Raw genomic sequence first — 11,545 nt, 5'->3', positions numbered from 1 at the left:
ATTATGCTTATGTTATGGAAAGTAGTAAGCATAATTGTGTTTTAGAGTCACTTAGTCCTTCATGTAAACACTCATAGTATAAATAGACTAGAGAATAAAGGTTTTCAAATGTTAAAACAACCCTAAAAAATTGAAGAAATGGTTACTTGAGGTTAAATTTGTAAAAAGGAATCTAGTGAACGGGAAGAGTAGAGAAGGAGCATTGAGGTTATGACTAATTGTTCTATTAGTCTAAAGTATTTTTGAAAATCCATAAAAACTCAAGGTTAAGAAGTGAAGAATTCAAACTTATCAGGACAAAACTCAAGAGTTTTAAAGAAGTAATAAAACCCAAAAGAATAAAGTAATTAAATCAAAAGACTAAATATGAGAAAAGGTGAGAATAAGATAGATAAAACACTTTTAAATAATAGTAATATTGCTTAGACTACTATTATAATATAAGTTATTCAAACGAACTAATTATTATTATCTAAAATTCAGTGTCACTTGAACTACAATATTAAGACAATACAATGCTATTATCAAATTGTCAAATCCATATGAATCAACAACTAATATTCTACGTAGGTTTAGAACGATTTGAATTAGCACTTAATTCTTTTTCATTTCAATAAGAATTGAAAAATCGATCCCTCTTTTTGAAGTCAATTAATCAACTCAAACTCAAAGTAACATCAAACTTATACATTAACTGAAAATTTATTATTTATGGTACTTTGTCTTTTTAAACAAATGTTTGAACAAGTAGAATAGAAACTGGTGAAAACTGCAACAAGAATAACATGAACATGACTTAAACAAATAAAGTTAGACTATAGTAAAGGAAAATATTATCAATAAACAACATTATTAGACATTATACATGCTTAAACAAAAACAACACATTGATAAAAAAAATTATCAAGATTTTATGAACACACACTAGCAACATAATACACAGGGAATTAGCAACCAATAACAAAAACTAAGTACGAATATTGATATGTATGTAGTCGATGGCCGACAAAAAGGTTAACAGAATCACCGCTCGATGAAACAACGATCTCAATGTGTACGTAGGCGGTGGATTGCAAAGGCAAACATGATCACCGGTCGGTGGTCGTCGAAGTTATGCAAAGATAATCGCTGGTCGAGGAAGTGGCGTGCTCTTTATGGACGTAATCGGTGGTCGCCGAAGGCAATGTGCATGGGCAACTCGTTGCGTGGCGAGGCGAATGTAGAGGGCATAGGTTGTGGGCGTCTCGAGTTCTGTCTTATTCAAAGCACAAGAAGTTAAGCAGATTCCCTATCCGTATCCACTGTTTCTGGATGAGCAGCTGCGTGGTTGGTGTGCGGTAGTTACAGGGGACTGTTGAGTATAGAGCCTGCGGTGGAGAACGGGTGTTATTCAACACCGTCAACTTAGCGTATCTTTTCTGGCGTGGAGGGAGCTGGTGGTTTTATAGAGTGTTGATATGGTGTGCTGTGGAGGCTTTGTTTGGTTCTGTCTTAGGTGGTGAGTGAGGGTCTTTTGTGGTGCTTTTGTCTGCTGGGGTAAATGGATAAACCATAAGTTTGAGGTTGGCTTGTTTATGTCTAGCAGAACCTGTCGTCTAGCTTATGCATACAGTCTAGACTTTAAGGTCTGTTGTATACGGGTTGGGACACCCCTAAAGTGTCTCTTTTAATTTTATTAATTCGTTGCTGATAAAAAAAAAGTACGAATATTGAAATCAAATTAAGAACACGTGAAATAACAACGAATTGCTTATGATTTTAGAAACTGATTTCATATTAGTGATGATTTCTCAACAAAATTACTAAATCAAACTGAAACTCAAAATCAACTCATTCCTGATAGAAAAATATTGCTTAATGGATTCTCTGATGACCAAATTATAAAAGTTTACTAATAAGAGGATTTAAATTAGTGTAAGAATTTGAATTTGTTTATCTTTTTAGAATTGTAAAACAAACAACGTCAAATCAAATATACTTACCTCTAGACACAAATTTATTTCATAGGATTATAAAAGTGTGAAAGTTTGCATATATAAGAGTAAAATATTCATTACAAGAAAATAATTAGTTGTCAATAATTTTAGAAATAAGAAAAGAAAATTATAAGAGATAAAATTCATTTTAGAAACTAATTTAAATACTAATAATTTTTTGGTCTCTAAAATAGTATATAGTCACTACAAAAAAAAAGTTTATTAGAATGGGCCAAAAACGGACCCTAACCATGAAAAACCTACGCAAAATAGTATTTATCGTGGGCATAGCGTTAATGTGAATTTCGAAGCTAACGTAGTCGACGTAAAAGATATTGGCGGGTGCGGCAACACATGGCGGGTGTTTTTTGCGTAGGTCAAGCGTGGGCTTAGCCCACGCAACGTCCACACATTTTTAAAGTAGTGTGAGTTTAGCCCACGAAAATGCCACACAATCTTTAAATAAGAGTGGGCTAAGCCTTGGCCACAAATAAGCGTGGGCTAAACCTTCATGTTGGCCACAAATTAGCGTGGGCTTAGCCTTCAAGGTGTCCACGCATTTTAAAGTAGCAGGGTACACAATCTTTAACTAAGCGTGGGCTAAGCCTTCTAGCCACAATTAAGCGTAGGCTAAACCTTCACATTGGCCACAAATTAGCGTGGGCTTAGCCTTCAAAATATATTTTATATTATTTATTTGAAGAAGTGTAGGCTTAGCCTACTTGGCACACAAAAGAAAACGTGAAATTTTTTTATTAAAGAATATTTTAAAATTATCTGATTATAATTAAAAAAAACTATTTTTTTATTGAAGTAAATCAATTTTAAAATTACATTCACTAATGTGAAATCAATTATAAAATTACTCTATTTCTCTCTTTTTTTTATTGCATTTATCCTATTTTTTACTTGTTTATTTTTTTTTAATATAATTATTAAAGATACCATTATTTTAGGAGAATATGATGAAGAAATGTTTTTCATCAATGTTTAAACTTGTCATTAACTTATTCTATAAAACTTTTAGGCTTGGCCTCACTTATATATAAGTTTGGCTTTTAATTTCAAATTTAAACAAACTAATGGGTAATCATTTAACTAGTGGACAGATTCACTAAAAACACCAATACGTTTATTAGGTAAAAAGAGCATAAAACTAATACTAAAAAAACTCAAATCAAAGTCAACGTAATGATGAAATATCGATGCTAATAGTTATTTTACATCTGACAAAGGTCATAATCATTCAAAAAAACAGATACTAATATAGTAATAATATTATTATTATTATTAATAATAATAAATAGTTGGATATAAAGGAATTAAAGTTTTAAATATTTTTAAAAATGGTAAATCTAGAGATTGAAATGAGATAATTGAAAAATATGATGGTCAGTAAAACATCTATTAAAATTTTTTAAAAACATATTTGCCATCGAAATTTCAATTTCACTGGAGAATGACAAAAGAAAAAAAAAACCGCATGCATACACAAAAAATTCCTAAAATGAGGTAAAAAAGAGGAGCGAGCCCATAAACAAAGAAAGTACAAACAATTATAGCTAACTCTCTTAGTTACCCATAACCATAGGCAACAAATCAACCAAACAAAATAAATGAGAGGTACATTTTTCCAAATTAAGTCCACAGCAGTGAAACTCTAATGATCATTGTAAAATAAACATACAAAGCACTGCTTACTTCTTCTGATAATCTGTCAATTTGATAAACAGTATAAAAGTCAATTGCATCCACTCGATCACCCCCAAAGACCTAGAAAACCAGTCTGCAAGCAAGTACAAGATAATGGAATTATAGTGCAGCAGAAAACCAACATTTATACAACATAAAACCAACAAAAAGCAGTACTAAAACTGCAGCAGCAAACCAGCATTTGCACAACATAAAAACCAGCAAAACCAGCACCAAAACTGCAGCAGAAAACCATCATAATCCTAGCAGCTACTTCGTGATATCTAACTCCCCCTGCATAATCATAATCATAAGTTGAGCTATTAAAGCCTACCCTGCTTACAACAAATCAATATCTCCTACTATCTAATCACCCACCAAAGGAAAAGAAACTTCTACTTTTTGATTATTTTGTACATTAACAAACTTCATCAAGAGCAGTATGCGACATCAATGAAGGTAATTTCTCCAAAAGCAACTTTAGGGTGCTAATGAAACATAATCTAGTTAATACAAGGAAAAACAAGTTATAGTACCATACATAGATATTGTTTTAAGAAAACTTACAAAATGATGAACTCAAGGCAGGGGTTGATCATCAAAGTTCCGAGCATAGTGATGGTGAACCTGACTTGTGCTTGTTGAGGTGTCACCCTGTTGTCGCTCCATCATCATGGTTAACTTTTGCTCCATGAACTTTATTTTATCCTCCATCATTGCACACTTTTGATTTGCTTGAGCAGCTATTTGAGTTGCTTGATCGGCTCTTTCATTTGCTTGCATCACTTGTTGATGAAGTTGTTCATTATGAGAAAAGTAATCACTGGAAGGAGCAAGTATTGGAGGTTGGGTTAGGGAAGACACTCCATGGCGAATGTTGGAAGCCAAGTCTGCAGTGCCATAACATCGACCTCTACTCTTGCCTCCAACAACATCCTTCCAGCATTGAAGTTTTGTTGTTGGATTGATCGGTTGTCTGTTGGAAGTTGATCCTTCAGAGTTGTCTGATTGGAGGGCTTTCAATCGCTCATGGTAGGTTTCCTAGTTCATTGTGAAAATTGTAAGTGGGACAATAATAAGTTAGAAATATAAATCATGTATACAAAAGTAGAGTAATAACTTACGTAAGTCTGTTTGGCACGACTATCTACCCAAAGTCCATCATTCTTAGTGTGTGTGGCTATGAATAATTCATCGGGTTGAACCGGCCGACCAAATTTTCGTTCCTAAAATAAATGGAAAAGTTACCAATATTAGATATTATATACTAAATTTAGGCTTATGCAACAAAATATAGATACTTACTAGGCTCAATGCAATGTCGAGGTGTGATTTACGACCAGTAGAGTGCAATGCCCCACCTCGAGTCGATGACCTATTCAATTTATTTTGGATTGATTGTTCTTTGAACTTTTTCGAATCCCAATAGTCCAAGAGACCAATCCATGCTTGTTCACTAATCCAGTTAGGTCTAGTTGCTTTCATCCTAGCTTTACCAAGCATATCAGAGAGGCGTTTTCTCACCTTTGACTCGTACACTTTTCTAATTTGCCACTCATCATGAGGGGCCCAAGTCACTCGAGTCTATAAAAAATAACAACAAATTTAAATAAAAGTTAATGAATATAATAAATGCTTAAATGGAAATGAGTGAAAATGCTATGTTAAGATCACCTTAAATTCAGTCCACCATTTAAGTTGGACTTCCTCTGGTGTTTCGTCATAGTGATAGTAAGGACCCCTAAATTGTGACCTAATTGCATGTCCAATTGCCTTAGTAGCACAATGATTAGGGGTCCATCTACAAAACATGCAAACCAAAATGTTAAACATGAAGTATAGCAAACAATTCACAATAAAGTTCAATGCGTAATAAACTTACCCTTTACCCACTGGTCGAATGATGACCCTCCCACTACCATCATGTTCTTCATCAGGGATATCATGGTGTGTCGTGGGTTGTACTGGCGTATCAGGGGAGGGTTGCACTGATGCCTGAGTAGGCTGAACTGATGTATGAGTGGGTTGCACTGATGCCTGAGTGGGCTGAACTGATGTAAGAGTGGGTTGCACTAGAATTTGAGGAGTCACATGAACGGATGGAGCACTAGAGAAGTGAACTAATGAGGGAGTAGATGTAGATTGTAATGGACTGTAAGTGGGAAAGAGTGTCGGAGTAGACAAATATTGGGCTGTTGGAGCCACGGGCGACAAGACTGGTATAATACGAGAGGTATAAGGAGGAACATTGTCCTGTCGCACTGCAGAACGAAAGGATGAGGAGGGGGTTGAGGAGCAAGGGGTCGAAGAAGAAGAAGGGGTCAAAGAAGAAGAAGGGGTGGAGGAAGAGGGCGTGAAGGATTGAGGAAAACAGGATTGGGGTGATGGGCCAGAATAAGGAATGGACCCTAGTTCTATTGCAAGACGACCATGCATAGATGTGTGAACTCCACGCCTAGCATTGTTATGTCTGATAACAGAACCATCCCTTCCTCTAGTTCTAGGCATTTTTCCTGGAAAAAAAATGGCATCATAAAAAACAATGGCATCATAAAGTGGAAACACTTTAACGTATAATGTTACTTGGAGACATGTTTTGCATGATTATAATTTTATACTTGTGTATCTAGATAACCTGAGATTTAACAGACTTCTCCTTCATGCTGTAAAAGAGTACGAATGAGAATAATAAGAATGAGATTTTTCTTGAATTATTAGTTTGGTTATACATAAACAAAGTCAAAAGGAGACAGACAACACAAAACATGGGAGAACAAGTCTATGCTAGGTCTCAGTTGGAGTTAAAAAGGGTAGGTGGAAATGACAATTATTCGGACAAAATAATCTGTAAACAAAGTACATATATATTTCCATCTAATCCATATTCACCACAAAAAAGAGAGAAGAAAGAAGAAGAAAAGAAAAGTAACCTGAAATTCGAATGATCGGCTGACAAGGTTCAGACCAAAGCTGACCAATTGTTGAAGTGGGATTACAATATGCTACAAATAAACCTTACAAAGAGCAAAGTTAAGTTCATCCAAACATCTATCTAACTTGTACCTTTTTGTACAGTCACAATCAAAATAGCTTTAGCTGTAATGTAACTGTAATAGCCTAGCTAAGCTCTATTATTTCTTTTTATCTTTTGATAATTTGCATAATACTTCAGTAGAACCCTCATTTTTTAAATTATTAAATTTTGGATGAAACATTTCAGAGAGAGTTTCAAAATATAAAGGACACATATAATTTTTAAAAGTATAATAATTTTTAAAATTTATAAGTCCGAAAAAATAGCCTATTCCTAAACATGATTTAGCCCAACACATTAAAGAATATATTATATAGTTTAGATAAATTAGAGTGGAACTTTTGACTCCATGATGCAGTAAATAATAAATCAGGTAATATTCAATTTCAGTTCTCCTTGATACAAAGAAAAGCACAACTTTTATAGTGCCATGAGATGGTACACAAGCCAAATAGCAAACATAAGTGTTATATTTAAGCCACCCACCACATTGTAGATTAAATTCGTAATTGCTATAAAAGGATGGCTAACGAACAAAGGCATCATCTCAAATACATATTCTATTTAGCATTAACTATTTTGAATGTTTAAAAATTTAGTATATCATGTTAATTGAATATGTGCCACACAGATTATCTTAAAAGAAACAAATATTATCCAATCATTGACACAAAAAATTGATTGTATGTATGCTGCAGAAAGATGTACATCCAATCAAAATCAAGCAAACAATATTTTAGGTGATAAGACAATAATTTTGAAATGTACCTGGAACAAGATGAGCCCAATAATTTCAAAATTTCTACACAGGTAACAAATCAGAAATTCCTTTGTGATTGTCAAGAAAAGTTTTACACTAATTAGATAATTCATCCCCCACTATAGCATATGGGAACAAGAGGTTAAAAGCTGGATAAGTTATTTAGCAGTGTTGAACTACTTAATTAGCCAGAAGCTATTCAAAGTCCCAATTGTCCATGTCATTGTCATCATGTTCTTCATCATCTTGACTTGATTCATTGATCTCATCCTCATCTTCATCATCACATACTGTTTCCATAACATCATCATTGACGAGTTCAACAATTAATGTGTCAGCTAAGCCTTCTACTTCCTCAATTCTACTAATTGGTAACACATTAGGCATTTCATCAAACTGATAAGGTAAATCATCTTGTATATTATCAACTTCAACATGACCTCGGGGTTTTGTTGTGATTGCCACGCTCCAACCACGCAAGTTCCTACATATCTTTGGATAAGGCACATAGTAAACTTGTCTTACTTTTTGTGGAAGAATGAAGGGATCATATGGAATATATCTTCCACTCATCTTGATTTCTACAATGTTATATTCTGAATGAACTTTGGTGCCTCTATTATTGGTTGGGTCAAACCAATCACAAAAGAAAAGAGGAATCTTCTTACTCAAACCAAGATATTCTAATTCATAAATATGTTTGATGACGCCAAAGAAGTCATCTTGTCCTCCTTCTGTTACACCTTTTACATGCACCCCACAATTTGTGGTTTTCTTGCCTTCACTCCATGACTTTGTATGGAACTTGTATCCATTAACAAAGTACATGTTCCACGATGTTGTAGATGAATTAGGTCCCCAAGCTAATGCTTTCATGTTTGGGTCAATCACCCTATTCCTTTCATCATAAACCTACGAAATAGTTACATAGTTGTTAAATTAAGTAACACTTACTTAGTTGTTAAATTAAATAATACTTACGTAGTTTTTAAACCATTCTGGAAAATGTCTATGTATATTCATTGAACCCTCTTCGTTGTTGTCGTTAACTTGTAAGAACAACCTTGAAATAAATAAGTAATCAGTCATAAACTGCAATTTAAACGTAACCAATACAAATTTTGTTGTTGTTAACTTACTCAAGTATTGGTTTAACTTCATTGCAATTGATGAGGATATGTACATGGGCAGGACGATATTCATCATCATTTAGCCAATATTCTTTGCATGATCCACTAGGACGACCACATTTGTTGAGAACGGACAATGTTGATTCAACTCCCTCATTTGAACTAGTCCGAGGATCATTTCTCAAACTTGTATTTGACAACAAGCTTACATGTTGGAAATAATGAGAACAAAAATAAGTTATTTCACGGTGTAAGTAGAATGCACATATTGAACTTTCTACCCTTGCTAAATTAGCCACTGATCGTTTTGCATCTCTCATCAACCTACACCATATGTCAAGTTTTAAGTATTGAACAATAATTATGAACAATAAAACTGAGGATTGGGTGATTACCTTTCAAATGGATACATCCATCTATATTGGACAGGACCACCGAGTATTGCCTCAGTAGGAAGATGAATAACCAGGTGTTCCATTGAATCAAAGAAACCTGGTGGGAAGATTCTTTCCAATTTACATATAATAATAGAAATATTCGCTTTCATTTGAATTAAATCATCTATCCTCAAAGAGTTACAACATAAATCTCTGAAAAATCGACTTATTTCAGCTATCACATTCCAAACAAATTCTGGTAATGAACGAAATGCAATTGGTAGTAAACACTCCATGAAGACATGACAATCATGACTTTTCATACTATGCATACTCCCTTTATCAATGTTTGCACACGTGGCAATGTTAGAGGCATATCCATCAGGCATTTTTAATTCTGTAATCCATTTATAAATTGATTTTGCATCTTTTTTTGTGAAAGTGTAGTTTGCCTTTGGCTTTCCTAACTTCCCATTTCGTAACTGAACCAATTCCAAGTCACCACATCCACAAAATTCAGCAACATCCATTCTTGCCTTGTGATTGTCCTTTGTTTTATCCTTGACATCCATCACAGTATTGAAGACATTATCAAAAAAGTTTTTTTCAATGTGCATGACATCAAGATTGTGTCTTAGCAAATTGTGTTTCCAATATGGCAGATCCCAAAAGATTGATCTTTTTGTCGAATTATGATATTGTCCATACCCTAATAAGGTATCAAATGGACCATCAGTCACCTTTGGAAAGTCTCGAATAAATTCCCACAATTGCTCTCCATTTAGGAAATTAGGAGGCCCATCCAACTCAATCCTGTTTTTCGTAAATCTCCTCTTGCTTCTCCTAAATGGATGATCGGTAGGCAAGAATCGACGGTGACAGTCAAACCAACTACTTTTACCACCATGTGGTAATGTAAAAGCTTTTGTGTCCTCCATACAATGGGGACATGCTAATTTCCCTTTAGTCCCCCATCCTGACAACATGCCATAAGCTGGAAAATCATTGATTGTCCACATCAAGCAAGCTCGCATGACAAAGTTTTCTCTTGTAGAGATGTCATATGTCATTACACCTTCATTCCACAATTGGTTAAGATCATCAATAAGAGGTTGCAAGTACACATCTATTTTTTTAGTTGGGTTACTTGGGCCAGGTATGAGACAAGTTAGAAACATATATGGTTTGGTCATACACACTTCAGGGGGCAAATTATAAGGAGTAAGAAATACAGGCCAACAAGAATATGGGGATGTTGAAGCTTGGACATAAGGAGTGAACCCATCAGAACATAAACCAAGTCTCACATGTCGTGGGTCAACAACAACATTCAGATATATCTTATCAAAGTGCTTCCAAGCTTCCCCATCACATGGATGTCGCAGTATGCCATCTTCTCTTTTGTTTTCAAAATGCCATCTCATTTGCTTAGCAGATTCTACTGATGCATACAGTCTTTGTAATCTTGGGATGATTGGCAAATAAAACATTCTCTTCCTTGGAATTTGTTTGTATCTTCCCTTGTCATCTTTAGGAGGAAAATACCGAGGAAGATGACAAAATTTGCATTCAGTTAAATGGTTGTCATCCTTGTAATATAACATGCATCCAGCTTCACAACAATCAATTTTTTGGGCTTTCAATCCAAGACTTGACACAATTTTTTTAGCTTCGTAGTAGTTCTTTGGTATGCAATTATCTTTGGGAGCTACATCAACTAACAATTTTATGAAATGGTCTAAACATTTTTCAGGTGTATGCCAATTCGTTCTAGCTGCTAGTAGTCTGATAGCTACTGATAATTTTGACTCAGTGGCACCATCATAAATGGGTTCATTTGCAGCTACTAACATATCATAAAACCTTTGGGCTTCTGCATTAGGTGACTCTTCTACATATTCATCATCGTTGTCCATGTGATCATAATGACTTGTTATGCCTGCTTCTTGCATGTATGCATCATACACCATATTGGTCATTGAACCAATGTTATCAACAGGTTTCGTTCTTCCATGGCTACTGGATGCATAACCAAAATTGTCCTCACTTGACATCTCTTCTCCATGTTGAACCCAAACTGTGTACTTAGGTTTAAAACCATATCGTAGCAAATGAGCCCTCACATGTGATGGTGGAAGAATTTTCTCACAGACACACTTTATGCAAGGACACCTTATCCTTCCTTCTATAGTATAAAAAGTTTGATCCATTGCCTTTGAAACAAACTCACTTACTCCAATAATGAATTGTTTACTAAGTCTCCTTGAAGGATCAAGTCGTTCATACATCCATCTTCGATCCATTTTTCTGCATAGAATATATGTATATAGTAGATTGCATACCATATCACAATAGTGTGAAATCAGTTTTAATTTGTAAAGTGATTTTCAACTCAAAATATTGGTAATAAACTGGTTGTAAACCAGTTTTTTTAATTGGACAGTCTTGTGAAACCACAAAATTTGTGTGTTTGCTTCAATAAAAAGTGGAAGGATTAATAAAATCCATGAGAGAACATAGATATCACCAATTTTAACAAATTTAAGACCGTATATGTATATTAATAAAAATAATAT

The 11,545-nt window shown here is 34.4% G+C and overlaps 1 protein-coding gene and 1 pseudogene across 1 annotated transcript; both read right to left on the bottom strand.

The window, feature by feature from the left end:
• Window positions 1-3,614: 3,614 nt before the first annotated feature.
• LOC137815436 (uncharacterized) lies at window positions 3,615-6,176 on the bottom strand. Its single transcript, XM_090295642.1, has 7 exons — window positions 5,551-6,176; window positions 5,343-5,469; window positions 4,974-5,252; window positions 4,793-4,894; window positions 4,301-4,709; window positions 3,865-3,962; window positions 3,615-3,749 (listed from the first exon to the last, which is right to left on the bottom strand). Exons 1-7 carry the CDS (start codon window positions 6,174-6,176, stop codon window positions 3,615-3,617), a joined length of 1,776 nt encoding a protein of 591 aa, XP_090151768.1.
• Window positions 6,177-8,597: 2,421 nt separating this feature from the next.
• LOC137815489 (uncharacterized) lies at window positions 8,598-11,281 on the bottom strand (annotated as a pseudogene).
• Window positions 11,282-11,545: the final 264 nt, after the last annotated feature.

This window comes from Phaseolus vulgaris, chromosome 1 (assembly GCF_051622355.1).
Source record: "Phaseolus vulgaris cultivar YP4 chromosome 1, ASM5162235v1, whole genome shotgun sequence".
NCBI lineage: Eukaryota > Viridiplantae > Streptophyta > Magnoliopsida > Fabales > Fabaceae > Phaseolus > Phaseolus vulgaris.
Note: the sequence above shows the minus strand (reverse complement) of the source record. Positions and strands in the feature narration are given on the sequence as shown.

Coding starts and splice junctions, on each gene's coding strand:
- LOC137815436 (XM_090295642.1), bottom strand. CDS start 6,176: ATGCCTAGAACTAGAGGAAGGGATGGTTCTGTTATCAGACATAACAAT. Junction 5,253..5,342: donor AATGGTGGACTGAATTTAAG/GTGATCTTAACA, acceptor TATTTTTTATAG/ACTCGAGTGACTTGGGCCCC. Junction 4,895..4,973: donor TCGACATTGCATTGAGCCTA/GTAAGTATCTAT, acceptor CATTTATTTTAG/GAACGAAAATTTGGTCGGCC.